The 26,504-nt window shown below is 62.5% G+C and overlaps 8 protein-coding genes across 8 annotated transcripts in view; 4 read left to right on the top strand and 4 right to left on the bottom strand.

The window, feature by feature from the left end:
- The first annotated feature begins 62 nt into the window (after positions 1-62).
- On the top strand, positions 63-3,828 carry CHLRE_12g560750v5 (uncharacterized protein). The gene is made up of 7 exons (XM_001703094.2): positions 63-400; positions 563-714; positions 968-1,025; positions 1,266-1,364; positions 1,623-1,816; positions 2,030-2,222; positions 2,600-3,828. Exons 1-7 carry the CDS (start codon positions 149-151, stop codon positions 3,338-3,340), a joined length of 1,689 nt encoding a protein of 562 aa, XP_001703146.1. The 5' UTR covers positions 63-148; the 3' UTR covers positions 3,341-3,828.
- A 3-nt stretch (positions 3,829-3,831) lies between these two features.
- Positions 3,832-7,732, bottom strand: CHLRE_12g560800v5 (uncharacterized protein). The gene is made up of 9 exons (XM_043069171.1): positions 7,446-7,732; positions 7,225-7,336; positions 6,807-6,969; positions 6,468-6,628; positions 6,007-6,208; positions 5,603-5,798; positions 5,225-5,422; positions 5,023-5,097; positions 3,832-4,840 (listed from the first exon to the last, which is right to left on the bottom strand). The coding sequence occupies exons 1-9, from the start codon at positions 7,599-7,601 to the stop codon at positions 4,685-4,687; spliced, it is 1,419 nt and encodes a 472-aa protein (XP_042918833.1). The 5' UTR covers positions 7,602-7,732; the 3' UTR covers positions 3,832-4,684.
- A 140-nt stretch (positions 7,733-7,872) lies between these two features.
- On the top strand, positions 7,873-9,754 carry CHLRE_12g560902v5 (uncharacterized protein). Its single transcript, XM_001703093.2, has 2 exons — positions 7,873-8,055; positions 8,216-9,754. The coding sequence occupies exon 2, from the start codon at positions 8,408-8,410 to the stop codon at positions 8,594-8,596; it is 189 nt and encodes a 62-aa protein (XP_001703145.2). The 5' UTR covers positions 7,873-8,055; positions 8,216-8,407; the 3' UTR covers positions 8,597-9,754.
- Positions 9,755-9,802: 48 nt separating this feature from the next.
- On the top strand, positions 9,803-13,838 carry CHLRE_12g560900v5 (uncharacterized protein). The gene is made up of 9 exons (XM_043069172.1): positions 9,803-9,909; positions 10,106-10,430; positions 10,566-10,758; positions 11,134-11,206; positions 11,401-11,611; positions 11,960-12,090; positions 12,239-12,409; positions 12,592-12,753; positions 13,083-13,838. The coding sequence occupies exons 2-9, from the start codon at positions 10,106-10,108 to the stop codon at positions 13,218-13,220; spliced, it is 1,404 nt and encodes a 467-aa protein (XP_042918832.1). The 5' UTR covers positions 9,803-9,909; the 3' UTR covers positions 13,221-13,838.
- Positions 13,839-13,840: 2 nt separating this feature from the next.
- On the bottom strand, positions 13,841-15,752 carry CHLRE_12g560950v5 (uncharacterized protein). Its single transcript, XM_001703074.2, has 5 exons — positions 15,637-15,752; positions 15,291-15,374; positions 15,028-15,072; positions 14,807-14,894; positions 13,841-14,636 (listed from the first exon to the last, which is right to left on the bottom strand). Exons 1-5 carry the CDS (start codon positions 15,721-15,723, stop codon positions 14,560-14,562), a joined length of 381 nt encoding a protein of 126 aa, XP_001703126.2. The 5' UTR covers positions 15,724-15,752; the 3' UTR covers positions 13,841-14,559.
- A 152-nt stretch (positions 15,753-15,904) lies between these two features.
- CHLRE_12g561000v5 (uncharacterized protein) lies at positions 15,905-18,708 on the top strand. The gene is made up of 6 exons (XM_001703091.2): positions 15,905-16,366; positions 16,596-16,707; positions 17,016-17,185; positions 17,432-17,579; positions 17,789-17,912; positions 18,128-18,708. Exons 1-6 carry the CDS (start codon positions 16,034-16,036, stop codon positions 18,252-18,254), a joined length of 1,014 nt encoding a protein of 337 aa, XP_001703143.2. The 5' UTR covers positions 15,905-16,033; the 3' UTR covers positions 18,255-18,708.
- A 2-nt stretch (positions 18,709-18,710) lies between these two features.
- Positions 18,711-23,542, bottom strand: CHLRE_12g561050v5 (uncharacterized protein). The gene is made up of 15 exons (XM_043069173.1): positions 23,294-23,542; positions 22,978-23,156; positions 22,689-22,812; positions 22,434-22,497; positions 22,201-22,336; positions 21,929-22,054; positions 21,542-21,645; positions 21,305-21,373; positions 21,129-21,196; positions 20,729-20,871; positions 20,542-20,614; positions 20,171-20,376; positions 19,848-19,941; positions 19,512-19,667; positions 18,711-19,304 (listed from the first exon to the last, which is right to left on the bottom strand). The coding sequence occupies exons 1-15, from the start codon at positions 23,360-23,362 to the stop codon at positions 18,792-18,794; spliced, it is 2,124 nt and encodes a 707-aa protein (XP_042918831.1). The 5' UTR covers positions 23,363-23,542; the 3' UTR covers positions 18,711-18,791.
- A 423-nt stretch (positions 23,543-23,965) lies between these two features.
- The window catches only part of CHLRE_12g561101v5 (uncharacterized protein), a 27,367-nt gene continuing 24,828 nt past the window's right edge, over positions 23,966-26,504 (bottom strand). The window contains exons 25-31 of the mRNA XM_043069175.1: positions 26,406-26,474; positions 26,218-26,279; positions 25,971-26,088; positions 25,705-25,826; positions 25,263-25,361; positions 24,906-25,079; positions 23,966-24,715 (exon numbers count right to left, since the gene is read on the bottom strand). Of these exons, the coding sequence (XP_042918830.1) occupies positions 24,089-24,715; positions 24,906-25,079; positions 25,263-25,361; positions 25,705-25,826; positions 25,971-26,088; positions 26,218-26,279; positions 26,406-26,474 (1,271 nt within the window). The 3' untranslated portion in view covers positions 23,966-24,088. The remainder of the gene's footprint in view (positions 24,716-24,905; positions 25,080-25,262; positions 25,362-25,704; positions 25,827-25,970; positions 26,089-26,217; positions 26,280-26,405; positions 26,475-26,504) is intronic.

Genomic DNA, 26,504 nt, shown 5'->3' with positions numbered 1-26,504 from the left:
TAATGCATGCGCATCAAAAAACTCACTATGCTTTAAAACCAGACAGTATTTGAGATTGAGGCGGAGTGATGCAGGTCGGCATGCCGTGCATACGACTTGGTCGCTCTACCGAGTTCACCGGTCGCATTCAAGTCACCTGTATGAAACAATGAGAGCGCTTGTAGGACAACGTTGTTTGGCGCCACAACGCGCACCAGGTTCGCTTCATGGCACGCTTCGTGCGGTGCCCAGCGCGGTGGCGCTGCGGCGAGCGCGTGCTAGCTGCTCTTATCCAGAATCATCATCGAACCACTCGGCGACAGCGACCACCACCACGCTGGAGTCGCAGCTGTCTGAGGTGAACGCCAGCCCGGTGCTGGTGCTCGGCAGTCCTGCACTGCAGGGCGCAGACCATGCTCAGGTAGCTGTGAGCTAGGGCAGGGGTGTGCAGGGTTGGGACGGGGCATCTCGACGTCTGCTAGGCGCCTCTCTGAAGGCGGGGTGTGTGCCGTTCAGCCGTACCGCAAGTTGCACCGCACGCCCACCCCCCACCCCCCACACACAAACACACTTCTTCCTCCAGATGTGTGCCGCGCTGGAGGCGCTGCGCGATGCTGTGCCGCGGCGCTCCCTGGGCGGGCTGCTGGAGCGCTACCCCGCCATCCTCACCGCCCCCGTGGCCACGTGGGTGGACTTCCTGGGCTCCTTCGGCTTCCAGCGACTGGCCGTGCAGGAGTGAGTGCGGGGTGGCGCGGAGGCGGTTGGGAAGGGTGGCGCAGGACCTGCTGTCTGCCGAGCATTTGGCGGCGTAACGGCGTGTGGAGGGGGCCGGCATGCGCGGGGGCGAAGCGGGCGGATCCACGGCTTGGTGCGACATGCCTGGCCAGGCAGAGCGCTTGAAACGGTGCTTGTACATTCACAAGCACATGCCGGCCTTCATATGCGTAATACCGTACGCACATGTGTCACGCGTGTGCGTGTACAACAGGCTGCTGTTGAATTCGCCGGACGTGTTGGCCAACTCGTCCGTCTTCCGGGCGGGCCAGGTGCGGCGGTAGCGGATTCAGCGGGCCGGACTCGGTAGCTAGCCGAGCCTTGTACTGACAACTTGTGGGTTTTGGCCCTGGGTCAAAACGACTGATGTAACGACTGCCGCTCACACGCACACCCGCAGTCCCCATGCTCACCCGTCACGTCATTGTGTACGGGCTACTTGCGCTTTCCCCAGCCCCAGTCAGTCTTGCACCGATAGAGCGACGGCGCCCATACTATCCCTCCGCCTCCAGGTGTTCCTGTTCCTGAAGCGGCTGGGTGTGCCCAACGACCAAATTGTTGGCCCCATATTCAAGTGGCGGGCGCTGCTGTCGGAGCAGGTCGACTTCGAGGTGCGCGGCCGGGACTGAGGCTATTCCGGTTGCGTGTTGCGTGTTGTGACTGCTACTGGCGTGGCAGGGGTGAGGCCCCGGCGGCACGCATTGGGGCTGCACGAGGGTTTGGGCGGAAGAATCACAACCAGGCAGCAGCGGGGCTACACGCGGTTGCATGTGATGCACCTGCTGCGTCGCTGGCAGCCCTGTATCGTCCCTGTCCGAATACCCTTATCCCGCCTCGCACACACACATGCATCGCCACCACCTCGTCAGGCGGCCGCCGACTTCCTGGCTAGCGAGGCTGGCATCGCACCCGAGCTGCTGGGTCAGGTGGCGTGCCAGTACCCGGCACTGCTGGCAGCCCCCGTTGCCACCGAGCTGGCCCCCCGGCTGGCCTTCCTGCGCGGCCTCGGCCCCGAGGCGCCGGGCCTGTTGCGTGGCGTGCTGCATGAGGACTGGTACGGCTGGTGAGTGGCGCGGCGGGGCGGGGCGGGTGGGCATGGGATGAGCACAGCGCGACCATTGTTCACGGCAGTACGGTAGTTCGACATTGGCACAGCAAACCCGCTTGGCGTTTTGAAGATTACCGTATGCACCCTCCCCTGATCCTCCCTCTAACAAACGTGCCTCCCTACCGTTTTCTGACAGCCCACCCCACACCTCGTACACTCCGGACACAGGGTGCACGGCCTGGCGAACTGGCCCACCGCGGTGGCGCCCAAGTTGGCGGCGCTGGAGGCGGTGGTGGAGGGCGGGCCGCAGGCGGCGGCGGCGCTGCTGCGGCGAGTGCCCGAGGCGCTCAAATACCCCCCCGAGAGCCGCCTGGTGCCCAACCTGAGGCTCTTGCAGGGAGCCATGGGGCTGGACCAGCAGGTGTGAGGGAATGGAGAGGGAGGCCAAGTCCAGGGTGCGACTGCCGCCGGCTCCAGGCCAATGCGGCCGCTTTCCTCACCACGCCTTAAATGTACACGCACACACAGAACACACACACACACGCATAGACGCACGCATGCACGCACGCACACGCACACACATGCCCTTCCGGGCGGCTCACAGCAGCAGGTATGCGAGGTAACTCCAGGTAAACATCCGTACACCATAGTTTTGCTGCATCGCATACAATGTGTTTGCGCAATTCTTTCCTTGTGCTTCTTAACACACATGCACACACATGTGCACACACGTACATGCCATGCCCTGTCAACTCATGCGTATTGCTGCCCTCCCACGCCGCCGCCCACCCACTGCAGTCGCTGGCGGCGCTGCTGCGCGGCGCCCCCGAGATCCTGTCCCTGGCGCCGGAGCAGCTGGAGAGCCGCTGGACCTTCCTGACCGAGGCCGCGAACGGCGGAGAGGCTGACCTGCTCGCATACCCGCCCTACCTGCTGGCCAGCCTGGCCAAGACCTCCGGGCCCCGGCTCATGTTTGTGGCGACACGCGGCCTGGCGGCACGCCTGGCGACGCCGCCGGCGCCGGCAGCTGTGCAGGAGGGCTCGGCGGCAGCGGCTGACGAGGCGGGGCAAAGTGGGAGATGGGGGGAAGCGGATGAGGAGGATGGGGATGAGGGCGGTGACGTGGGCCAGGGGGCGGTGCTGGACCTGAGATGGTTGGTGGAGGGCAGCGACGAGGACTTCCTGCGGCGGGCGGCGCTGGAGCTGCGACGGGCCGGCGGGCGGCGCTCGCCTTCGTTGTCAGCGGGGGCGTTGCTGTACGCCTCGTCAACCTTCTCATCTTCATCCCGAGCATCAAGCCCAGTGTCTGGGTCTGCATCTGGGTCAGCAGCAGCATTGGGGTCAGGGGCAAGGGCAGGAGCGGCGGGTGGGGAGGAGGTGAGTGAGGAGGAGCTGTTATTGGTGCGGGGCGAGTACGAGACGGCGGCGGCAGAGTGGGAATCGCTGTTGGGCTGGTGCGCGGACAGGGCGTTCACAAAGGCGGGGCGGAAGAAGTTTGAGGAGCAGCTTTCGCTGTTTTATTTGCTAGTGCAGGGTTGATGATGTTGCGGGTGGTGCTTTGTTTGTTGTGCTTGCATGCTTTTGTGTTCACGGATTGAGCTCGATGCCGGCGGACTGACGGGGAGGACGTAGCGGGGCCAGCGCTTGTGGCGTGCAGTGCTGGCTGCTGCCGGGCGCATCTGTCTTAGGCTGATTTATACCTAGCAATCCTAGTCAGATGACTATCTGTGTGCGTGGCGTGGTGGGGCGGTCAGGCGCAGGGGAGGGTCAGGCGGTTGCAGCTGCGGTGAAGCAGCGTGGCGCCGTGACATCATGCCACATCCGAAAGGCTGTAATTTTTGCCAACTGCTTAAATAAGTGGGCGTGTGAGGTAGTGAAGCTGTGAAGCGCCGTACACTGCCGTGGATGGCCGATCCAAGTACGTTGCCGGTGCGTGTGTGCGGATACGTGGCGGATACTGGCGGATATCATTGTGGAGCTTCACGCGGACGTGCCCCGTAGGGTCCCAAGGCCAGCTACAACATCTTGTCTGACTTGTAACATTACAACCAGTTACACTTACAGTACAGGTACCGGTATGCTTGCAAGCCGGGGGGCGATGGATACGCATGTTACTCTCAGTGGTACGTGGGAGTATGCTCTCCCTATGCACAAATAGTTGTCCATAGGGACAGTGCACGAACATCTAGTGACCATGCGCTGATATAGCTATAATTGGAACATATAGCCCCTCTAGACAAGATATGTAGATATGCAGGTCCTCACGTATGTACGCAATGCCATGTACAGGAAATGCCTTGCCTTCGTGTATCCAGGGACAGTATCGAACCGGCTTGGCAAAGCTACCCTCGGTGCGCGGGTCAGCTTCTGCGGCGGCTGCCTCCCACATCGCCTCCAGCTTTTGCTTTTACTCTCCTGAAGTGCAACTTTGCGGCACTTGCAGCCTAGCATAATCATTGCTCCGTAAAAGGGCGTGCCCTCAGGCGCCTGTACGCCCAAGCTCTGTAAGAACTGTACCACATGCTTTGCCCAGCACTCCGCAGCCAAGGCTGAGTCAGCGCGAAACACTCGGGGATACAGCTCTGCCTCATTACTTACCAGCCCATTCCAAAACAATAACAACCGGCGCCATCAGAACCTATGTCTTACGGAGCCACTGCCCAGGCCCGTACCGGCTGCCGCTCACAGGCCGCGAAGCAGGGCCCTTATAACGCCCGCTCTCATTCCACATTACACAACTCCACACACGACAGCGCCCGTCCGAACGCTCCGAACGCTGACGCCTGTCACGCATACGATGACAACTGCAACTGAGCTGCAACAATGCCACTGCCGCTTTGCCTCCTCCTGCAGGCCTGACCTGCAGGCGTGCCCCGCAAGCCGTTACAAGTCCTCATGCCCTGCTGACCCTGTTGCCTTCGCCGCCTTCTTGCGAACCTCGGCTTCCACCTGCGCCGCGGCTGCCGCCCGGTCCTGCAGCCAGCGCACCGCCACCGCCGCGTGCAGCGCCGCACCCAGCGGCATCTGCTCCTCGTCCACCTGCACATGCGCAGAGGCGATACCGCACACAGCGACACACGCCATGCACGTCGTAATGATTACGGCAGTGCGGGCTCGTGTGTCACGGGCCGGATGGCTTCCACAGCAGCGCCAAATCGCTTGAATGGACAGGGGCAGCTGCGTATGGCTGCTGGGCAAGCAGTGTGCATCACTTCGCGCACCTGGAAGCGCGGCGTGTGCAGGCCGGCGTTTGTGCCTTTGGCCGGATCGCCAATGCCCAGGAAGGTGAACGCGGCCTGCGAGTCGGGCGGAGCGCGCGGTAACGGGCTCAAGCGGCGGTGGTGGCAAGAAGGACGTATGTCAGTCCCCTTACTTCATGATCCGTGTCAAGCACTAAGCCGCAGGCCCTCAGACACAGCCCACCTGTGGCACTACGCCGCCGTAAAAGGAGAAGTCCTCCGCGGCCAGCAGGGGCTCAATTACCCGCACCCGCTGCGTGCTGTCACCGCCACCACCTGCTCCTGTCGCTGTCCCACCCGCCGCCGTCACCTCCGCCTCCGCCTCCGAGCCCAACAGCTCTGCTGCCACGTCCAGCACCAGCTCCACCATGCGGGCCTCGTTCTGTTTTGAGGTGACGGTAGCAGTGTTGTGTACAGGCAAGAGTGGCATAGCCATGCGGCAGGGACAGGTAAACACGGTGCTTTACAGGCACCCACATTCGCAAGCCCCGTGTTCGCAGTGTCATCAGAACGGATTGCCGGCGCGACGGGTCTTATAAAGATTCGCTGGCATTACACTCACCACAGTCGGTGGGTACGGCACTTCGCTCCACGACACATTGGTAACGCTGCAGCCGTACGCCGCCGCCACGCCCGCCGCCACCTCCTCCAGGCGGCGGTGCAGGCGCTCGAAGGTGGCTTGCGTGAGGGCGCGCACAGTGCCCTGCAGCTCGACGGACTCCGGGATGACGTTGGCGGCGCCCGGACCCGTGTTGAACCTGCACGCCCCGGAGTGACATGGGATGATGGAGTAGCGGGCGTGAAGGCTGCGGCACCCTCTTCGCCGTGCTCTGTGCTCAAGTTCTCAAGCCGCGTAACCTCTGTGTGTAGCCGGCACAAAAATGAAGTTCAGCCGCGTAACCTCTGTGTGTAGCCACCACAAAAATGAAGTTCACCCCGTCCCCACCAACACAAACCCATACGCACCTGGACACGGTCACAACCGCCGCGTCAACGGGCGACGTCTCGCGTGACACCAGCGTCTGCAGCGCCGTCACCACCGCCGCCGCCGCCACCACCGGGTCCCGGGTGGTGTGCGGCAGTGCGCCGTGTCCGCCCAGCCCCCGCACCACAAACTCGAAGCGGTCGGAGGCGGCCATGATGGTGCCGGGCCGCGTGCCGATGATGCCTGTGTGCATGCGTGAAATAATGACATGGCAAATCTGTTGGAACACCAGCGGATAGGACAATTCTGGGCAGCAACTGTAGCACGGATGGGCTGGACAAGAAAGGATGCATTTATGTGAAATCTCAACGCGCCATTTCTTCCGATACGGCACTGGCGAGGAGAATGTAGCCTGTTGACGCCCGTAGTCCAACGTCTCTCATACTCCCCAAAGTCCTCCCTAGCGCTTTCCCAGACCGCACCGCATTGCGCCGCACCGCACCGCTGGGCAGGTCGGGCAACACATGCAGTCCGTGTATGGCCTCCACGTCTGCCACGGCGCCGTCACGTATGAGCGCCCGCGCGCCGCCCAAGCCCTCCTCCGCCGGCTGGAACAGCAGCACCACCCGGCCCGGCAGCTGCGACTCACGCGCCTTGAGCAGCCTGTGAGACAGTGAGAGTGGGCGGCAGCTGGTGGAAATGCAGGCGACGCCAAGAGCTCGTGCCCGAACGCCAGCGCACCGTGGCGCGGGTATCTGCGCAGGGCTGCGACAGGCTGCTTACACGCACATACCCTCCGCATACACGCTCGAACACGACACGAACCCAGCAGAGAGCTCACTTGGCGGCCCCCAGCAGCATGGCCGCGTGGGAGTCGTGGCCGCAGGCATGCATGCGCCCCGGGGTACGTGACGTGTACGGCAGGTCGGCGTGCTCCTCAGTGATGGGCAGTCCGTCAATGTCGGCACGCAGGGCGACAGTGGGCCCCGCGTCGCCTCCGGCGCCTGGGAGAAACGGAGTTAAAGCTCACCAGAGGAAACACAGCGGGAGTATGCGCGCGCGCACACTGCGCCAAGCCGTTCTAGTAGCTTGGCGGGCCAAGCCCATGGCCCGTTGGCGTCATGGCCGTATTGTAGTTGTGCGACAACGGTATTCTAAGCCTCCGGCCCCGTCGTCCCCTGCCCTCCGACTCCATGCCCGCTCCACCCGCAAATCCGTTCTCCGCGTGCTGCCTAACAAGCACGATGGGCCCGCCTCACCGCTTAGCACCGCCCGGATGCCAGTCACGCCCAGCGGGTAGGTGTACGGTATGCCCAGGGCGTCCAGCTGAGCCCGAATGTAGGCGGATGTGTTGTGCTCTTGGAAAGAGAGCTGCACGGTTGGGGGCGCCAAAATGAATGAGGCGTCGGTACGCACGCCGAGACCGATTAACTTCATGTCGGTGCTCGACGGCCTCCCCGCCCATGTGACAGCCTCGCACCTCCGGCATCATGTGCAGATCACGCCGCCACCGCCTCACATCCTCCAGACCACCACGCGCGTCCGCCAGAATTGAGGTGAAGTCCAGCGAAGGCTGCGCTGCGACGCAGCAGGCTAGAAAATACGCGGCAAGCGGCAGCAAATAATTTGTGCCCATTTTATTGTGTTTTTTGCTTTCCCCCAGTAGTTTGATAGGGTTTGATGAATGATAGGGTTTCGGACAGGACCACAGAGTCGCTTGTATGCAGTTGTATTCAGCGTGAATGGTGACAGTGTAATGTTATATATGGTCTGCCGCTCTATGTTCGCTGTGCGAAGGAAGCCAACAGCGGGCATCCCCACCCGCCGGCCCCATCCCGGCGGGAACCCCCGACAGTCCCAAGCTGGAGCATTTCTTCCACAGCCACAGCCATAATTATATATCAGCACCCGTTATATGTTGTTCCATTGACCTGAATCGGAAAAAGACGAGAAAGCGCCGGCCCCGTAGCCCAGACTCTAACCTGTGTTTCGGGTGCGGTCACGTCGAGCAAACTTAGGCGGTAGCGCATGTCAACAGCTGGCAGCAGTCGTGACAACAGCTGGCGGCGTTCGCGACAGCTGCTGATTCGGTGTGTGCGCGTATGCCGGGCTTTGCGTGTCCGGTGTGGTGGTTAAGGCGCGGTTGCTCGCCATCGCTTCCGCTATCACGAGCGAACTCGCAGAAGGGCCAAGGTTGTATTATTCGACCGACGATTCGTCTTCGCTTCTTGTGTGACCCCCCTGCCGCAGCCACCATCAAGGTAATTTGGAACTGCGCCGCTGGCAAGCCGCAGGCGGAGCTCATGTCGGCGCCGGACGCCGTGGAAAACGCCCCAGAGCGCATCCTCGCGCGGCGCCAACTGGCGTCGTGCTTTCACGCTGTCGACTTCCTGGAACGGGAGTTTGCGCGATAGCACGTTCACGCGCTGCCTCCTGCTGCATATGCACGCCGACGCCCGGCGGCAGGCAGAGGAGGAGGGGCTGCGGCAGCCGCAGTTCCTGCTGGCGGGCACGCGTGCCACAGTGCAGCCCGCGGCTTCCGACCTGAGGCTCATGCGGGAGGTGCAGATACTGGCTGATCAGTCGTGGGATCAGCTGGAGGCTACGAAGATGCTGGCCGTGCTAGGCTGACAGCGCGAGGTTCAGGCAGCAGCGGCGGACGTGGCGGCAGCGCAGGGCCGTCTGGCGCAGGTGCAGCAGAAGCCGCACTGCGCGGAGTGCCGCCGCCTGCGTCTCGCCGCGGGCACTGTCGGTGTCAGTGGCCTTGGACTCCTGGTCAGTGAGGTGGCGAAGCAGCTGGGACCAGAACCTCGCGAATCACTAAAACGCGACCCTGGGTGCAACTGGCTGCGCTGGTGGTGCCGCATCAAGGTGGACGATGTGATTGAGCGCCGTCAGCTGCCCCAGCAGCTGCCACGGCAGCGGCTGTGCAGCCGCGTCTGTCGTCTGACTGCTGCCATCCTGTCGGACAGCGAGCTGTCAGCAGCCGCCGTCCCGCCGGCAGCGCAGCCCGCGTGGGAGGACCTGATGCAGCTGGTGCGCGATGAGCGCGCCAAGCGCCGCGAGCAGGGCCTTCTGCTGGGGCCGGGGCGGAGCCAGGAGCACCTGGAGCATGGCACGACGCGTGTGGTCTGGGCGGCGGACATCTCAATGGACCTGGCGGGTGCAATGCTGCTCCAGCAGCGGCACAGGGCCTGGCAGCAGCGGCCCTGGGCCCAGCAGTTGCGGCGTGCATGTGCGTAGCGGAGAGGGCGAGCAAGGCCACTGGAGGAGGAGAACGCGGCGCCGCCTAAGAAGTGGCGCCGGCGCGCAAGTTGAGGCCGGCCGGTGTCGAGTTAGGGTGTTGCCTGGGCGAGGGGAGGAGGCCGTGGAAAACAACGTGCGGTGCAGGGCCTGCATGGTAGCCAGGGCAGTTGTGAGTTGTAGCCTTGCTGCAGCTCGCTCCTCAACCGCAAACAAAATGTTGGAACGACGAAGGCTAAGAAACAGGCTTTGTTGCTCCTCCTCAGTAGGCGTGCCGTTCATGCTGTTCATGCTTGTGTTCATGCTGGGAGGCTGGTACGTAGAAGCACATCCGGAGGACAGAAAGGGGCAGCTCTAGGTGCGTCATGTGTAATTAAGGTGGCGGTGTCATCTGGGACAGGCGGATGAGCGGATCCTACACCGGTTGGCATGCGGCGCTGTCTGGGGAGTCCTGGGGGAGGGGTGAGGGTTAATCGTGACGGCGAGAAGGGAGGCGACGTTATCTGGCTCCGGAAGCAATTCATTTCACTTAATAAGGGCACACGGCTTCATTTTCGCCCCGATCCCTGATTGGACCAATCGGACATGCGGAGTGCCCAGATAGGGGAGTTCGTTGACAACACAATACATATTTGTTCCGGTTTGTGATTTGGAGTCATCGCGACTGTCACGGAGGCTTCGCGCTCACGATTCGCTTTACGGTTCGTGGCTCGCGACGCTCGTTTTTGTAGCCTGTTACTAGCCTCATTCGTTACGGGCAGCAATAATAACCTGTTTACGCCGTCGTTACTGCCACACACGCGGTTTTGGGGGGCCAATCGTTGTCTTAACCACTCGCTTGCACCGCGCTTGCGACCCACGCCATCTTCCTCCCGGGTGCGCCTGTCGTTTTTGCAGATGGCCCTCGCTTCAACGCAGCGCGGGTCGCTGCGCGCGTCGTCGCGCCTGCCGGCACCTCGCGTTGCCCCTCGCCTTTGGCAGCACCCGGCCAGCGCCCGCCGCGCCGCGGGCGCGGCCGTCGCTCGTGCGCTGCCCGCTGACGGCGAGGCCGATGTTATCGTGGTCGGCGCCGGTGTGGCCGGCCTCACTGCGGCGGCGAAGCTGGCCGCTGCCGGCGCGAAGCCGGTGGTGCTAGAGGCCAGCGACGGAGTGGGCGGCCGTGTGCGTACGGATAAGGTGGACGGGTTCCTGTTGGACCGCGGGTTCCAGATCTTCCTGACAGGTAGGACTGCCCGATGGTGGGAATACTGCTGGGCTCTGCGAGGCTGTGCCAGGTCCGCGCGTGAAGCCCCCTCACCTTGCCGCCTCCCTCTCGCACCCCACACCCACCACCACTCGCCTCCCACACACCACACAGGTTACCCGGAGGCCCAGGCCGCGCTGGACTATGACGCTCTGCAGCTGCAGTCCTTCTACGCCGGTGCATTGGTGTGGACCGACGGCGGCTTCCATCGCGTGGCCGACCCGCTGCGGCATTTCGTGGACGGACTGGCCTCCCTGCCCAATCCGGTGGGCAGCGTGGCGGATAAGATCAATGTGGGCGTGTTCAGGTGAGGCTGCTGGGAGAAGGGGGGAAGAGGGAGGGGGTTAACTCTGATACAATCCCAAAAGGAAACAGAAGCGCTGCACGGGGAAGCTGCAGCCGCAAATGCGAGGGAGGGGGCGTAGGGAGACGGGAGAAGAGGGGAAGGATCGGGAATGTGAGTGGCAAGGGGAGATGGGAGTGGCACGTGGGCGACGTGGCAGGGCAAGCACGAAAATGTGTATAACGCTGCATGCGAGGCAGCCCTGTCGGTCAGCTACGGAGCCTGGAGCTGCAGGCGGTGCGGGTTGCTGCCATAACCACCTGCATCTTTGTTGTTCGGACTGTCCCTTCTTGTCATGTCCCATTCATAATCACGGTACACATGCGCCGATACCGACAGGCTGAAGAGCCTGTTGGGCACCATTGATGACATCCTGGCACGCCCAGAGACAACCATTGCGGAGCGCCTCAAGGTGAGCAGCTGGGCCTTACGCAAACCCCTTTCAAATCCAACGTTGGCACTTACTCAGTGCAAAGTGTGGTGCATAGCACCGGCTGTATCACAAGTCGACAGCACGGACCGTTGGGCACGTAGCCTTGCCACCCGACCCCAACACCCGCAAAGCAACACGACCACCAACACATCACTCCCGCCCCCACCCGACAGGCCGAGGGCTTCTCTGACGTCATCACGAAGCGCTTCTTCCGCCCCTTCCTGGGCGGCATCTTCTTCGACCGCCAGCTTCGCACCAGCTCCCGCCTGTTCGAGTTCGTGATGCGCATGCTGGCCACCGGATCCAACTGCCTGCCCGCCGCCGGCATCGGCGCCGTGGCGGACCAGCTGGCGGCCAAGCTGCCCGCGGACGCCGTCAACCTGAGTGAGTCCAGCACTGAAGTTATGACGGAGGGTGGGGCGGCGGGATGCAGAGGGGGAGTGCGCGGAAACGTGTAGGTGCGGCGCAGGTCGGGCGTTTGCTCGTGCGGGCAGGGAATTGTGGGAAATGTAAGAAGCACAACAAGACGAAAGTCCGCCCAGACGGACGGAGTCACTTACGGTTATCTACCCATGCTGAGCGTCGCGTTATCGCGTCAATCCCGGTAGTCATGTGGGAGGTATGTGTGTGTGTGTGGGGGGGGGGGGTGAGCACAAGTGGATCATGTGCTTCAGCGCCGGCCGCCTTGGAGCCTAACATCTGGGCATATTGCACAATGCCCGACCCACACAGACACCAAGGTGGAGTCGGTGAGCGGCAAGTCGGTGACGTTGGCGGGCGGGCGGCAGCTCAAGGCGCGCCGAGGTGTGGTGGTGGCGGTGGAGGGCCCCGAGGCCAAGCGGCTCTTGGGCGACGCCATCAAGGTATGAGCCGGCGTTGCCTGACAGATCGGCCCAGGCCGGCGTTGTGAGACTACCGTACTGCAGTTCTTTGACCTGGCCGCACATCACGAATACATGTGCCTGCCACGATCTGAAGTGGGCACCTTGTCCGCCACCCTTCGCCGCCCAGGCCGCCCCCAGCAAGGCGGACCCGGGTGTGGGCACCTGCAACCTGTACTTCCGCGCGCCCAAGCCGCCCTCGCCCGAGAACATCCTGTACCTGAACGGCGAGGACGCCGGCATCGTCAACAACTGCTGCTTTCCCTCCACCGTCGCACCCTCGTACGCACCCGCAGGCCAGGTGAGGGGCCTGTGGTGCGGACAGCCCTGCGCGCACCTTTTTATCTGCCACAGCTGTCGGACCTGGTGCCTTTAGCAACCAGTCAGCTTTCGTCACATGGCTACACCACATTGTGGTCCAATCACCCGCTGTCCCAACCACAACCTTCATGTTTCAATCCATTCACCATGCCCGATGAGCAGACGCTGGTATCCGTGTCCACGGTGGGCACCTTTGACAACCTGAGCGACGCCGCGCTGGAGGCCGAGGTGCGCAAGCAGCTGTCCACCTGGTTTGGAGCCAAGGAGGTTGACTCCTGGTCGCACTTGCGCACCTACCGCATCCCCTTCGCGCAGCCGAACCAGGTGAGTGCGGGGGCTGGCCGGCTCCGGATTTCCTGGGCTGAGGCCCTCCCTGGGTGGCCTATTTGGCTCTTTGCAGGGCGTAAGGCCGGGGAGGGGGACAGCCTGACAGGGTAGGCTCGCCGGTGCAAGCACACGGCTGTAAATGCAACTAAAATAGATAAGCAGGCTGTGCGTGACTCAGCGGTGCAGTGCTGTCGGTAGTCTCCCCCAGGTCTACCCCACCCGTCTACCCCAGATCTACCCCACCTGTCTACCCCACCCGGTGTTCAACCCTTCCTGCACCCTCACACGCACGCGCACGCTGACCTTGACGCTGCCTCCTGCTGCAGGCGCCGCCCACGGACTTCTTCCGGCCGGTGGCTCTGGGCGGCGGCGTGTTCGTGTGCGGCGACCACCGCGACAGCGCCACACTGGACGGAGCCATCAAGAGCGGCCGGCGCGCGGCGGAGGCGCTGCTCACGCAGTGATGAGCGCAAGGATGTGCTGGAGGCCGCAGCAGGGTATGAAGGGAGGGCGATGGGACAGTGTCAAGGCAGGTTGGTGAAGTCCCGCAGGGTGCATCTAATTCCCAGACACCAGAAGATGGCGAACACTTTGCAACGGCAGGGCAGGAGTGCACGGCTGGTCGGGGACTGCAGGCATGGCTTTAGGTAGTGGCTCCTTATGGTAGTCATGGATCATGAGCAGTCTGGGAATTACCGGCCTCCTTATGGTAGTCATGGATCGTGAGCAGTCTGGGAATTGGGGCTACCTGGCCGTAAGGCCGGTTTCGTAGTGGTGTAAAGCTCGTGACGAAAGCGGTGAAGTGGCAACCGCTCGATTATTGTACAGATGTAAGGGGCAGGGATTGGAGAAAGAAAGCGAGAGCATGCAAGAAGACAGCTGTGGAGGGATGCACGAGTTTTGGAGGCGCCGAATGTTGTGTGCCTGTGCGTGCGATGTAAGTCTCGGACTAGTACTGGGGGCCGGATCTGTCTGTACGCAGATGGTGGTTTTGTGGACGGTAGGGGGCAAACGTATGTGTGTCGGCTGTCGACATGGTTGCTTGGCGCTTGCCTGCCGGGATTTTGACGTGACACAAACACCAATCCCGAACACCTGCCAACTGCGAGGCGCCATTTTTTTGCGTGAGCACACGTAGAACTACAGACCACGGTAGAAGCAAATGCACTTGCGATTGCAAATGATTTTAAATCTTGGATTGTCTTCTCAAGCGATCACTCCCTCCCGTGGGAGACGCCACGCGGGAGAGACTGGACACTGCACCCGACACCCTTGACTGCGAAAGCGCCCGAGACAGCAAAAGACCCAAACGGCCAGCATTGCTATTGCGTCTCCCAATGCCACGTGCTTGCTGCTTCGCCTCATTGACGAGGACGGCGTTCCGCTGGTCGCAGGCACGACATGCCGCGAAAATTGTACACAGCCCTAACACGAAACACACATCGAGAAAGCCCCCAGACTAGCGCGTGCAGATTGCTCTGCCCCGCACAATGCTGAAAGGCTCACAGCAGCTGCGAGCGCCCTCAGCCGCGCAGCACAGAAGTCCACTGCTAAACTCCAAGTGCTGCTGCTGGAGCGGCAACGGTCCACGACGTCCTCCTAGGGCCAGGGAATTCATCAGGCCGCCGCCACCTTTTGAAGTTCACCTCCAAACCGCCGAGCGCCAGTGCCAGGCCCACGAACCTTGATCCGCTGACCCGCACCCCGCCGCAGGAGTCCGTGACTCCTGCAGCGTCCACAGCTACTGCTGCAGCTGCCGCCGGTTAGCTGGCGCCGCCAACAGTCATGCCCTGGGCAGACTGCTTACGACAGGTTCGCGCCCTGCAGCGAGTTGATGGCCAGCACGGCGAAGCCCACGGCGTGGCCCAGAGCGCCCCAGCCTGCGAATTGACCAAACACAGAGATCGTCAGGACTTATTGTACCTCGGAGTATCGCGGAGCATTTCAACTAGCAGAGCAGGTAGGACAGGAGCGTCCCCAGGAACGTCCCCACGTACACCAGGCACGCAATTGCTGCAGAGCAGTGGCACTTGTCAGAGGATCAACCCACCGGCAACATCGATGATGTTGAAGCCAGCGGGGTCGTTGGTGGCGAAGATGGTGGAGTTCTTCTGCAGGTCGTCGAAGTAGGTGGCACCCTGCGAAACAGACAGACAGTGGACCGAGCTTCGGTCGAAGGTAGCTTCGGTGCTAAGGCTTGACTAACAGGTGACGGCTGATTATGGCAGCACCGAGACGAGCTCTACACACTAAACACGGTTGAGTACTCACGGTGGTCTTGGGGCCCACGGTGGAGTCGAAGTTGGCCTCACGGCGCTGTCAACACGGGGGCAAGTGGACAAGGTCCGTGTCAGGCAAGTCGATGCTCTAGGCGCCCCTCGCCCCCACCCCCCACCCCGCGGCGACCCGCCACGCCTGGACAGCATTTGGTAACGCCCCACTTGCACTTGCAAAAGAATTTCAGAGGCTCCATACACGCAGGAGAGCTAAGGCAGATGCACGCAATCCTCTCACCGCCCGAACACTATCCTCACCTGGTAACCCAGGAACACGAAGCGGCCAATGGCCAGGAAAGCGGCAGTGCTGCCGCTGATCACAATCTGGGGGTCCAGGGCGGCCTATAAAGCAGCGAGCAGGCCAGGAAACGGATTTCAGCAATCCTGGCAAGAACGCTGGCGAGTGATCCAAAAGTAGCTTTGCCATGGCTTTGTCATGTACGGTTACACCCATACAGGTGTGGTTGAACCGGCCAAAGCAAAGCACTGCTTCGGTCTGCAAGCGACTCCCCGCATGTGCACGTCTTCTCCAGCAGAGGTCTGCGGCTACACTGCCCTCTAGAACTGGCGTCATTCGCTCAATTATTATGCCCTGGGTGCTGACCTTGGTCACCACCGCCACGCGGGGGGCGCGGCGAGGAGCCACGCGGGCGCTGGCGCGCAGGGAGGGGCGGGAGGCCAGGGTCTGCATTGTGATCAGGAGGTCGAAGTAAAAGTTTCGAACTAGCTGTGGGCTGGGTTGTTCGAGGGCTAAGTCCGGGGGCCTGCAAGATCCTCACGAGATCGGGATGGCCGTTATGCTTGCATCCATGGACCGCCTCCCCAAAACTTCGCGTTCTGCCAGTGGAAATTTTCTTTACGCCATTTTCACTGCAAAGTGACATATTGAAGGTTGCTGACCTTTAAACCTGCTTTCGTTTGGAATTGTAGCGGACGTTTCGTGACTTCCTTACGCCGAAAGAATGCAGACCATGCAACATTCACCTAATTTTGCATGCAAAATGCGCACGAATTATGCCAGAAGCTCAAGGGTAGGCCAGACTACTGTGTCCCGGAGGACCGTCAAGTCTCCGACACGGCGGGCGCGCGCAGTGCGTGCCGCCGGCACCAGCGAGCGAGCACAGCCTCAACACCCAGAGGAGCGGCGCCTTCGCGAGGAACCAGCTGCATCTTCCTCCCGCCGTCAGGCGCTGGTGGCACTGCCAGCTGCCCTGCTGGGGGTGTGCGGCGCGCTGGCAGCCCCACGGCAGGCTGTAGCTGCTGCCGCAGCGGAGGTTGACACACTGCCGTCCACCAGCGGGCGGGAGGAGATTGACACCACCATTACCCATGCGGTGAGAAATCAGTGTCATTAATTTATGCAGTTGCAAGGCGGCACACGCTACGAAACCTGGTGGCAAAGGCAGACTCGCGCCCGACACAAGGCGCGCACACACTGCATGCGGCACACTTGCGAGGCACCGTGCCAGCGCATGTCCTATGTTAGCAAGCACGCAACGTCCGCCTTGACTGACTGCCCACGCACTCACGTCCGACGTCACCGCACCGGGCATATGACGGCAGGTGGCAATCACAATCGGCATTGCGGACCGCGCGCTCAAGAGCGCCGCGGAGCGCACCATTGGCGACAAGTCCATCATCCCTGAGGCGGAGCCGGTTGGGAGAGTGGTCATAGGTGCGTGCCAGCGTGTGCGGAAGAGTGGTCATGGGCGCGTGGCAGCGTGTGCGGTACTGCGGTGGTTCGATGGTGCGGGGCTCGGTGCCGGCGGCCAGGTGTCCGGTTGGATGGGATTGCAAGAGCCGCAGGAGCTGCTGTGCGGGGGCGACGGTCGGCCAGACCCCCAGCCCACGCTCACTGTGGCCGGCATCAACTCGCGCTAGCTGCGCATGACGTCACACACCGTGTCAACACCGTGGTGCCTTTTTACTCACGCTCGCCCGCCCCGACGCCACTTCCTCCTGCTCCTCTTGTCATAACGAAAGGCCTGTACGGCAACGCGGTGCCGCGCACCGTGTCCAACTTCCTGGCTCTGGTGGAGAGCGGAAACCTGGTGGGCACCACCTTCTCCCGCGTGCTGGCGGGCGAGTACATCCAGGCCGGCAAGCAGGGATCCAAGCGCCTGGGCGCAGTAGAGGTGCCGCCCACCGTGCAGGTGGGTGGGTGGGAGGATGGGAGGGAGGGTGGATGGGTGGGTGGGTGGGAGGGAGGTTCACGCAAGAGTGAGTAGGTCATCAGTACGAAACGCGGGGAGAGGGGCTACGGATTGTGGGGACGCGTGTGTAAATGCAGCGAGTGTGCTTTAGGTGTGGCAGTGTATGGGGGTCCGGTGGCCTGGCATTCTGATGCGCACTGGTTGGCTCTGATTGCAGCTGTCTTGGTGCCCACGCTGCCGCTGCAGTCCAACCCGGAGGTGTCGGAGGCGTCCGCCTTCAAGCTGCCGCACTACCGGCCCGGCACCGTGTCTCTTGCGCTTGGAGAGAACGACGAGGAGCCGCAGCTGCGCGCGCGGCCCGAGTACCGCCCAGTGGAGTTCCTCATCACAACAGGTGGGCGAGAGCCGGGCACCTGAATCCGGGGCGCGTTGGGGCTGCCGGGCGCGAAATGCCAACGAAAACAATGGCTGTGTGCTGTGTCGGGTGGGTGGGTGGTTCGCGCTCTGGTCCTGATTTCATCGTAGCAACTTGTTCCTGCGGGCTGTCCGGCGTGTGCGTCTGTCGCATCGTGGCCACCCGTGCACCATTTTCCTGCAATGCAGGCCCGGGCCCAGTGCCGCGGCTGAACGGCCAGAACATTGTGTTTGGCCGCGTGCTGGAGGGCATGTCGGTGGTGGGGCAGGTCACACAAGTGCCCGTGTTTGGGCCGTCACCGGTGGGCAACAGGTGAGCCAGCAGCAGCGTATCGGTCTTGTCTGCAAGGAAAACATGGGTCCCTTGTGGAAGCTATTAGCCATGACACTCACGCGTGCGGCGAAGGCATGCTTGGCTGCTACCTTGTCGACTTGGCGGCTACCCCACCCTGCTTACTTGTTAGGCTCGGGCACGAACAGTAACCTTGTTCCCCCGTCCACCCGCCCACCCGCCGCCCATGCCTGCAGCCTGGCGTTCAACAGCCTGGCCAGCGCCATCGGGGACGACCGCGCCGCCACCGTACGGCGCAAGTACGGCAAGCCGCTCAAGGCGGTGGTCATCCTGGGTAGCGAGGTGCTGCCCAGTGTGCCGTAGACGCCCCTAACCGGGCCTGAGAGTGTGAGGAGGCCGGTTAGCAAAGACAGGGGCTAGGCTGCCATACTGTTGGCTAGTGTGCTGCTTGGCTTGCAGCTCGTAGTTCCTATATCGCACGGATGTGGAGTTGAGTGGCAGGGGTGGATGGCGAAGGCTGGGCATTCTAGCCGTCAGCCGCATCGTGCCCTTGCGTGGCTCGCGTTTGTGGTGATCTCCTGTGTGTGACGCGCTCGTTGTGTTGGGGTTCCAGGCTTTCAGCTGTTTGAGGCTCGCGTGTTATGGTCAAAATTTTAAAGTTAGAGGGGAACGGTCGGGTCAGCCAAGGGGTCAGCCAAGGGAAACAGCCCTCTCGAACGCTCAAAGACACCGACCGTCCTTTGTCTCGTTCTGACGTGCCTGGTGGGTGACATGGTCACAGATTCATCGCGCCGCGTCAACAACCCATGTCAACACATTCTTTGTCCCTTTCACCTCAAGCCATCTACTTCGCTTGGGCAGAACGTCCCGAGTCCAGACCACCAACGCCAGCCCTGTTCCTCACGCCCATAGCCGCGGGCATTGCGCCAAACGTGACTTGAATCCTCGCGCGCATATGGCGCCGCCCGGCACCCCCATGTAGCCTCCGCCCCGCATCACGTAGTAGCAGGACCGGTCGTGGTTGTGGATGTCGCTGTAGGCGTGGCTGCACAGAGCCAACAGCGGCGGCGTTCCAGGCGCAGCAGGCGGCCGCGCCTTTGCCGACAGCACTGCAGCTGTCCCAGCTTCCTGGTCGCGCTCACCAACCTTCCCGTCCTCCACCGCCCAACCGCCATCCTCCTCGTCCTGCTCTTCGTCCCCTTCCTCGTCCTCGCCATCCCTCCCCAGGCCTTTACTGCTCCGCGCCGCCTCCGCCGCCTCCGCCGCTGCCTCTGCCGCTGCCTCCGCCGCCTCCTCCGCCTGCAGCTCCGCCAGGACTTGTGCGTCCGGCAGCAGTCCGCTGAGGCGGCGGAAGGCGGGCTGTGGCCCCGGCGGCTCGCGGCAGTCCATAAAGGCGTCAAAGGCCGCGTCCAGCTGGGGCGCGTGGGGCAGGTGGGACACGGCATACAGGTGTACCAGCCGAGAGGGGGCCCTAATGTCGGTGTGCAACGTGCAAGTCCAACGGGATTGTGTACGGCAGCGTGGCACCGTACCTTGCACACCCTCCCACACCTGCAACCGTACACGCACCCACACCCACACACGCGCACCCGCACCCACGCACCCACGCAACCCACGCACCTTGCGGAAGTCCTCCTGCCGCGCGTCCGGGTGCTCCGCCCGCACCCGCATCACCTCCAGGGTGGTCTCGAAGGCGTCAAAGGCGCCGTCCTCTCCGAACACGCCGCCTGTGATGCTGCTGTACAACATGTGCTGCGCCGCGCATCGCATTCGGGCCTGCAGCGGTGGGGCAAGCCGGTGAAAGCCGGTGCGATTGTGTCGGGACAGGTCCCCACTTCCCAAGCAGTCTGTCAAGGCCCCCTAGCCTTGCACGGACGCCGTGAGCAACCTTGCATAGGTAGCTAGCCGAGCGAACGCGGTGTTTCCGACGGCCCAGAAGGCCGCAGCCGCACGCACCTGCTTTACTGCGAGCTGCTCCGGACCAATGTCGTCCAGTAGGGTGTGCATCTGCGGTACGTCCGCCTCCGCCACTCGCACACCCCAGTCCGTCCTGAACCAAAGCGCGCGTGGCAGCAAGGTCAGGGGCAGTCTCAGGCATTGTTACCAGCCACCAAGCCCTGCTAGGGACACCTAAGGCACCAGCGCCTGCACCAGCACGACCTCCTGCAGTCCCCATCATCCAAGCACAGGTACCTACACGGTAGTCATGCCTGGAAGCCCCTCGGAAGCGCCCCACCGATCGCCCCACCGATCGCGTCGCCAGCCCCCGCGCCTCCTACCAGTTAACGGCGGGCTCGAACGGCTCCGCCACGCCGTCCGCGATGGTGACGGGCACACAGCCCATGAACAGGGCCTGGATCTGGCGCTGCCCGTGCCCCGCCCCCGGCGGCGCCAGGCAGTACAGCGACCTGGCCAGGTACTGACCGTAGCGCTTCTCGGAGCGGGCCACGTGGTAGCCGCTGCGGTTCCAGTGCGACACGAACACCTGCGGAACATTTGGAAGTGCGCCGAAGCGTGGAAATGTGGAGGTGTGGGCGGGCGGTATCGGCCACGGCGCATCACAGCGCGCCAATGTTGGCATCTGGGGATGGGCCGGCGGCGGTGATGCTGCCGCGGCATACACCACACACGCCTGACGGCACGTAATCACCTTCTCCCGGACACCCGCGCTGTAGGCCCAGTGGTCGCCATCGCAGTGGGGCCAGGTCGCTTTGGTTGGGTACCTAAGACATGAAGAATTAGGCAGGAGTTAGGCAGGAGTTACGGCAGGAGTTACGGCCCCACGTCGAGTATTCGCATGTGTACTGGCAGCATGCTCAGGACGCCGTCCCACCCACTTGGAGTTGAAGCAGATGCGCCCTGCAAAGAAGAAGCGGGCTTTGTCCCGAGGCTTGGCCTTGTTGGCTGGGTTGAGCGGCGTGTGAATCATGGAGAACTTGACGAAGTGGCCCGGGCTGATGAAGACAGGAACGACCACGTCCTGAAGCACGAAGCGCAGGAGGTGAGCCATTCGCCGGGTGGAGATGCGTGGAGGTGGCCAGAGGAAGCGAGGGTGTCCACAGGCAAAGCGGCAGGCAAGCGCATGGGCATACTGAAGCTGGAATGCATTGTAAGGCTTGTCGCGAGCCTAGGTTAGGTAGCGCTCAGGTACGGCGTGGCTGAAGCACTGGCACACCCTGCCACCGCCGTGCATGCTGCTCAACAGGGGCCTGCGGTAGTAAAGCGTCACCCCCGCACTTTTTCTGGGCGGTAGGAGGGCACCCAGCGCAGAATCTTGTCATGCCGGTCAGTGGTTAGGCCCCAGTCTGCACGTGCAGGGAAACCACAATGGCACAATGGTTGCAAGCGCAAATGTCCCATGTTGCCGTACCTCCCTTCTACCTCGCCACTTAATCCCTCAGGGCGCCACTCACGTGTCAACCAGGTCATGTTCTCCGTCAGCTGCAACAGGTTGGGATCCATTTCAGCGCGGCCCCAGTCGCCTGTGACGTGAATTACGCAGAGGAGCACACATATTGCCGTACAGCAGAAAAATCAGATTTGTGTGGCCGGTGTCATCGGTGTCCAGCAGGTTGCAGGAGTGCACGGGCCTGCTAATGGCAGCGCTACGTACGAGCACGTGGCAACGGCAGCAGTACGAAAGGACGTGCCTGTCTGGATGACGAAGTGTTTGTGGCCCTGCGTCCGGTTCCACCAGGGGTAGTGCTGCCGGATGTGTTTAATCGCATCCACCAGCAGCGACGACTCTGGCGCGCTGCACACCGCGGGAAAGGGAGAGGGATTCGCGTTCACCACACCCAGTACGAATCATGAAACGCCCAGGGACAAGGGTATGTGCGCTCATGAAAGACGAGCAAGGGGCCGCGAGTGCAAACATGGTGCTGCAGGTTAGGGACCGAAGGCAATGCACATTAGACATGGCATGACATCAGGGCCGCGAGAACCCACCCACCATCACTATCACAGCTGGGCCAGTTATAGCACAGCCTTTAAATCTAGCCTTACCCACTGCTTCACATATCCACTCCACCACTCACGAGCGCTGCCGCACGGGGATGTAGTAGTAGTCTGCCTGGTCACCATCGGCGATGCGTGCGCCGCTGCTCAGCAGCCGCTGCGCGAACAGCATGTGCGTGGGCCGGTCCAGTCGCCGGTGGTTGTACCTGGCATTGCAGCGCAATCATGCGAGGCCGGTGCATTGTGTTAATTCTACGCCTCGCTCCAAATACGCATAGACGTAGGCACGTGCCTTGACTTGTCGCATTACGGCACAAGTAGGAGAAATAAAGGGCAATCACTCAACACCTACCAGGCTGACAGCTCCGGCGGCAACTCGTACACATACACCCAGGGCCGCTTGGCGCGTGTGGCGTACCCCTTGCCCGCCAGCAGCACAGGCTGGCCGTCCTGGCCCATCGACAACGCACAGTCTATACCGTAGTAGCCTGTTGAGAACATTGTGTACACGGAATGGGATAGAGCTCAGACCTAGAAAGGAAACGCAGCGGCTCGCCTAGTATGGCTGCTGTGTGCGTGCCGTACCTTTCTTGCAGTGGCAGACGCCTGCCACACATCTGCCCAGCTTGTTGCATGCGTTCACACAAAGCTGCATGAGCAGGGTCAGATGCACGAGGACGGCGTTAGCATGCGTGCATTACTTCACACATGCACTGCACCAAGAGCCGTCCTTCCCCACCGCCCGCACGCCGCCGCTCCCCGGCCCTCCTCCCTTGCCTTCGCTCGCCATCTCCACGCCACGGCACGCCTTCCTTCCCAGCACACACCCCTCACGTATACCTGGTCCTTGGCCAGGCATTCCTTGACATCCTTGTAGCCCATGTCCTGACAGCGCTGCAGCATGCCCGGCCGCATCAGCTTGCGGCCGCAGTCGGGACCCATGCGGTTGCGCAAGCAGTCGCAGCTGCAGCGCGGTCAGCGCACACAGGCAGGCAAGCACGCCGGGATGAGGCTTGCTAGGCGTGGAGCGGGAACAATAGCAGCTCATCTACGGTTGCCTCCGCGTTTGGTATAGTTGTTGGTTTGCGACACTTTCGTGACCAGGGGAGAAAGCAGCCCCTGGCCTCACCTCCCAGTCTCCTCATTGCAGCTGCCGAAACGACTGCAGTTGGCCGGGCACCTGCTCACGCCGGGCGTGAAGGGCACGCCGACAGCGGCCGCCGGGGCCGGTGCCCTAGCGAGCGCCGGGGCAGGATGCTCCGGGTGCTGCTTGGGTGCTGGCTTGCTACGGAAGAAGAAAGCATTCACCTGCGGGCGCCGCCGTGTCGATGAACGTCTGAACCAGTCGTTCGTGGCTGAACACGCGACTCCAAACCCCAACCCCTTCCCCGGATCCCCCCCGTAACACTCCAGATGGCCCTCGCAGTCCACCATGCGAAACTTACCCGCAGCTGGCAGCCCAGGGCCCAAACCAGTGCGACCAGCAGCAGCGGTGCCGGTCTCCTCCCTGGCATTGTCATCTGCTCCTTCGCGACGGCCCACTCGGCCCCATTCTGTACACGATGTGCACTATGGGTTCCGCACCATTCAAGAATGATAGATTGTTTGTCGGTTGGTAGCCATTCTGAAGAAGTATTATGCTCGATTCATGAACCGCGACAGGTACAGATAGTCCCCTTTGAAGTATTGTGGTTTTAGGTCTGAGCTGCAGCAATCTTTTCAGTCAAGAAATGAAGTTGGAGCCGCGAAGCCAGATCACCCCGGCACGCACCGCGCGAGCACTCCCCCCCACCACGCCCCAACCCCTGCTTCCGCGATCACCCCGGCACGCACCGCGCGAGCATTCCCCCCCACCACGCCCCAACCCCTGCTTCGTTCTTGGCGACTAGTTTTCCCACTCAAGCGCAGACCTCCTACGTGTCCGTCTCTGCACCATCCATTCCATCGCTTGCTTATGCAAGGCTGTGCTCTTTCCGCACAAGCGCTGCTGCGGTGGCGTTGAACACAGCCATCATGCAGGCACAGGTGCCCGTGCCCGTGTGCCGCCACCGGTGCTGTTGGCCTTGCGGCCAGCGTTAGCTGATGTACGGCACTTTGGTAGGCAGTGCTGCGAGGTGGTTCATGGGCGCTTACACGTTACAAGACCAAAGCTTTATCCGCCCTTGCCGATACATCACAGTCCTGGTACTGCCTGTCAGCCCGTCGATTCGCCCACCGTACTGCAGTTAATTCGGGAGAAGCTACAGCCAGATGCGCGGGCACTCAGCCAGGTTGTGCCTAGTTTTTGCGCACATGATGCCACCTGGGATCATGTGCGTCTTCGATGCGCCCTGCACAAAACGCTCGCACGGATTCCATTTGCGGTCCATCATGCTATGACTACACAATGGGTTCACCCAGCCCCCGCCCTGCTCGCCTGCGCTGTCGACTTTCGCCCCCTCATCACCACCTAACAAGCTCCGCCCCAACACCTTCCCTAGCCACCCGCCCTTCCGCCCCGCCTTCCCACCGCCCTCCTTTCCTCTCCCTCTCCCAGGCTTTACTTCGCTCCCATTGGCTCGCCCACTCCCCTTCTCCACCTCTTCGCCCTCGCCCTCCCCTTCCCCATCTTCCTCCTCGTCCTCCAGCCCCCACAGGTGTGGCGCGGGCGCTGCCGCCTTCCACCTGGGCGGGTCGCGGCAGTCCATGAACGCGTCAAAGTCCTCGTCAATCTGCCGGTAGGTCTCCGGGGCCGCGTCCGGGTGCTCCGCCTTGACCCTCAGGACCTCCAGTGTGGTCTCGAAGGCGTCATATCGGCCGTCCTCGCCAAACAAGCCGCCCACAATGCTGCTGTACACAAAGTGTTGCGCGGCACAGCGCAGCGCGCGCTGTGAGAGGAGGTGGAAGAGGCGGAGGCGGAAGAAGTCAAAGTGTGGATAAGGCAGCGGAGAGGGTTCGGGTCTTCGGAACGGATTAGCACGAGGCCGCTGCACGCCGCGCAGGCATCAAGCGATTACCCGGGTCCCAGCTTGCGGCGTTCTTAAGCACTGTACCATACTTCCGCTCTGCAACACACACCTGCTTCGCCGCGTACTCCTTGGCGGAGACGGACTCCAGTATGGTGTGCAGCTCCGGGATGTCGGACTCCGCCGGCCGCACGCCGAACTGGGTCCAGTTGTACTGCGGCTCAAACGGCTCGTACACGTCGTCCGCGATGCACACCGGCAGGCAGCCCATGAACGACACGATGATCTGCACACCAGGACACGACACACAGCTGCTTTGTCTCCGTGCCCCATGCGGTGCCGGACACCCAGCCAAGGCATAGTGCGCGCGATGCGGGCTTGGTCGAAATGCGGCCCCTTGAAGTCCTAACACCAAACGGTGTGCCCGGCATAAGGCGGCATCGCGGCTGTGTGTGTGCAGCGCACGCACCTGGCGCTGGCCGTGCCCTCCGCCCAGCGGCGCCAGACAGAACTTGGACGAGCCCAGCGCGGCGCCGTAGTTGGGCTCATGCAGCACCACCTTGAAGCCCTGCAGGCGCGGCAGCGCGGGGGGGGGTTACATTCATGACTAGTTAAGGAAGTGGTAGACGGTAGACCATCTTGCGGGGGAGGGGTTTGCAAGGATTGGTACAGAGAAGTGTAGCGAGGTAGACAGCAGGTGTGGTGTTGTGCGTACCGAGGGGGGGAGGGCGTGGTTCAATGGGACCGCGGTTGGGGCGTAGCGCTGGTTCATAGCTGACAGGTTTGAGCCGCGACGAGGTGCGAACGAGCGCTCACAGCATGACCATGCGTGTCCCGGGTGTGAGCCGCCCGCATGCCCCCATCCATCCCTTACGGCACTGCCAGCCCCAGTCCCCCCCCCCCCCCCGCACCGGGGGGTCCCAGTGGTGGTGGTGGACCAGCTGCCTCACGCCCGCGCTGTAGCCGGGGCTGCGCGGGCCGCAATTGGGCCAGGAGCCAGTCTTGGGCGGCTTCCGGTCGCCACAGATGCGACCTGAATCGCACAAAGATACACCGCCATATCAAGGCCACATTGCATTGTCTACACAGGCCCAGCGTTGCTATGGTGCTCGCGCTGGTGGCTTGGGGCTTCGCATACCATACTCAGGGCACCCCTGAGCCCCTCCGCCCCGCCCACCCGCGAAGAAGAATGTGGTGGTGCGCTCCTGCTTGTCCATGAACGGGTGCAGCGGCGTGCGCTCCAGACCAAAGTGCTTGAAGTGGCCGGGCGTCAGGAACACCGGGATGACCACGTCCTGTGAGGCGCCGCGCGGGGGCGGCAGGAGCGGGCATGGCTCGCACACAGGTGCCGAACACAAGAGACAGAGGCCGCAGGGCCGCAGGGGCATTGTGCATACGGTGTGGCCTTGTTGCGGGCCTCTCACCTTGTCTGGCCGGTGTGCCTTCTTCCAGCCGGAGAACACTTTGTCCATTGTCAGGCCCCAGTCTGAGGCGCGTGGTGCGGGCATGGAGGGCATATCAGCATTGCACCACTGCACCAGTGCGCGGCCCCTATGCCCTGCCAGGGGCCTTCCCTGTACCCCCACCCCCACGACACCCCGCTGCCGCTTACGTGTGAGCCACGTGATGTTGGGCGCCTGCAGCCGGGCCCCCAGCTGCGTCTCATCCGCGCCCAGGTCACCTGCGGGCGTAACGGCGTGGGCGAAGAAAG

This window comes from Chlamydomonas reinhardtii, chromosome 12 (genome assembly GCF_000002595.2).
Source record: "Chlamydomonas reinhardtii strain CC-503 cw92 mt+ chromosome 12, whole genome shotgun sequence".
NCBI lineage: Eukaryota > Viridiplantae > Chlorophyta > Chlorophyceae > Chlamydomonadales > Chlamydomonadaceae > Chlamydomonas > Chlamydomonas reinhardtii.
The sequence above is the reverse complement of the archived record's forward strand: the minus strand, read 5'-3'. Positions and strand labels throughout refer to the sequence as shown.

What these genes read in the sequence shown, in the direction of transcription:
- CHLRE_12g560750v5 (XM_001703094.2), top strand. Translation starts at nt 149, where the DNA reads ATGAGAGCGCTTGTAGGACAACGTTGTTTGGCGCCACAACGCGCACCA. An exon ending in CGGAGCAGGTCGACTTCGAG is followed by an intron (nt 1,365 to 1,622) that starts GTGCGCGGCCGG and finishes CCACCTCGTCAG; the next exon opens with GCGGCCGCCGACTTCCTGGC. An exon ending in CCATGGGGCTGGACCAGCAG is followed by an intron (nt 2,223 to 2,599) that starts GTGTGAGGGAAT and finishes CACCCACTGCAG; the next exon opens with TCGCTGGCGGCGCTGCTGCG.
- CHLRE_12g560800v5 (XM_043069171.1), bottom strand. Translation starts at nt 7,601, where the DNA reads ATGGGCACAAATTATTTGCTGCCGCTTGCCGCGTATTTTCTAGCCTGC. An exon ending in TGCCGTACCCACCGACTGTG is followed by an intron (nt 5,423 to 5,602) that starts GTGAGTGTAATG and finishes ACCTCAAAACAG; the next exon opens with AACGAGGCCCGCATGGTGGA. An exon ending in TGCACACGCCGCGCTTCCAG is followed by an intron (nt 4,841 to 5,022) that starts GTGCGCGAAGTG and finishes GCGCATGTGCAG; the next exon opens with GTGGACGAGGAGCAGATGCC.
- CHLRE_12g560902v5 (XM_001703093.2), top strand. Translation starts at nt 8,408, where the DNA reads ATGCACGCCGACGCCCGGCGGCAGGCAGAGGAGGAGGGGCTGCGGCAG.
- CHLRE_12g560900v5 (XM_043069172.1), top strand. Translation starts at nt 10,106, where the DNA reads ATGGCCCTCGCTTCAACGCAGCGCGGGTCGCTGCGCGCGTCGTCGCGC. An exon ending in GTTCCAGATCTTCCTGACAG is followed by an intron (nt 10,431 to 10,565) that starts GTAGGACTGCCC and finishes CACACCACACAG; the next exon opens with GTTACCCGGAGGCCCAGGCC. An exon ending in ATCAATGTGGGCGTGTTCAG is followed by an intron (nt 10,759 to 11,133) that starts GTGAGGCTGCTG and finishes CGATACCGACAG; the next exon opens with GCTGAAGAGCCTGTTGGGCA.
- CHLRE_12g560950v5 (XM_001703074.2), bottom strand. Translation starts at nt 15,723, where the DNA reads ATGCAGACCCTGGCCTCCCGCCCCTCCCTGCGCGCCAGCGCCCGCGTG. An exon ending in GCGTGGCGGTGGTGACCAAG is followed by an intron (nt 15,375 to 15,636) that starts GTCAGCACCCAG and finishes GCTGCTTTATAG; the next exon opens with GCCGCCCTGGACCCCCAGAT. An exon ending in CCGTGGGCCCCAAGACCACC is followed by an intron (nt 14,895 to 15,027) that starts GTGAGTACTCAA and finishes TCTGTTTCGCAG; the next exon opens with GGTGCCACCTACTTCGACGA.
- CHLRE_12g561000v5 (XM_001703091.2), top strand. Translation starts at nt 16,034, where the DNA reads ATGCGCACGAATTATGCCAGAAGCTCAAGGGTAGGCCAGACTACTGTG. An exon ending in GGTTGGGAGAGTGGTCATAG is followed by an intron (nt 16,708 to 17,015) that starts GTGCGTGCCAGC and finishes TCATAACGAAAG; the next exon opens with GCCTGTACGGCAACGCGGTG. An exon ending in CCGTCACCGGTGGGCAACAG is followed by an intron (nt 17,913 to 18,127) that starts GTGAGCCAGCAG and finishes CCATGCCTGCAG; the next exon opens with CCTGGCGTTCAACAGCCTGG.
- CHLRE_12g561050v5 (XM_043069173.1), bottom strand. Translation starts at nt 23,362, where the DNA reads ATGCCAGGGAGGAGACCGGCACCGCTGCTGCTGGTCGCACTGGTTTGG. An exon ending in TGCAATGAGGAGACTGGGAG is followed by an intron (nt 22,813 to 22,977) that starts GTGAGGCCAGGG and finishes ACCGCGCTGCAG; the next exon opens with CTGCGACTGCTTGCGCAACC. An exon ending in ATCCCCGTGCGGCAGCGCTC is followed by an intron (nt 21,646 to 21,928) that starts GTGAGTGGTGGA and finishes CGCGGTGTGCAG; the next exon opens with CGCGCCAGAGTCGTCGCTGC.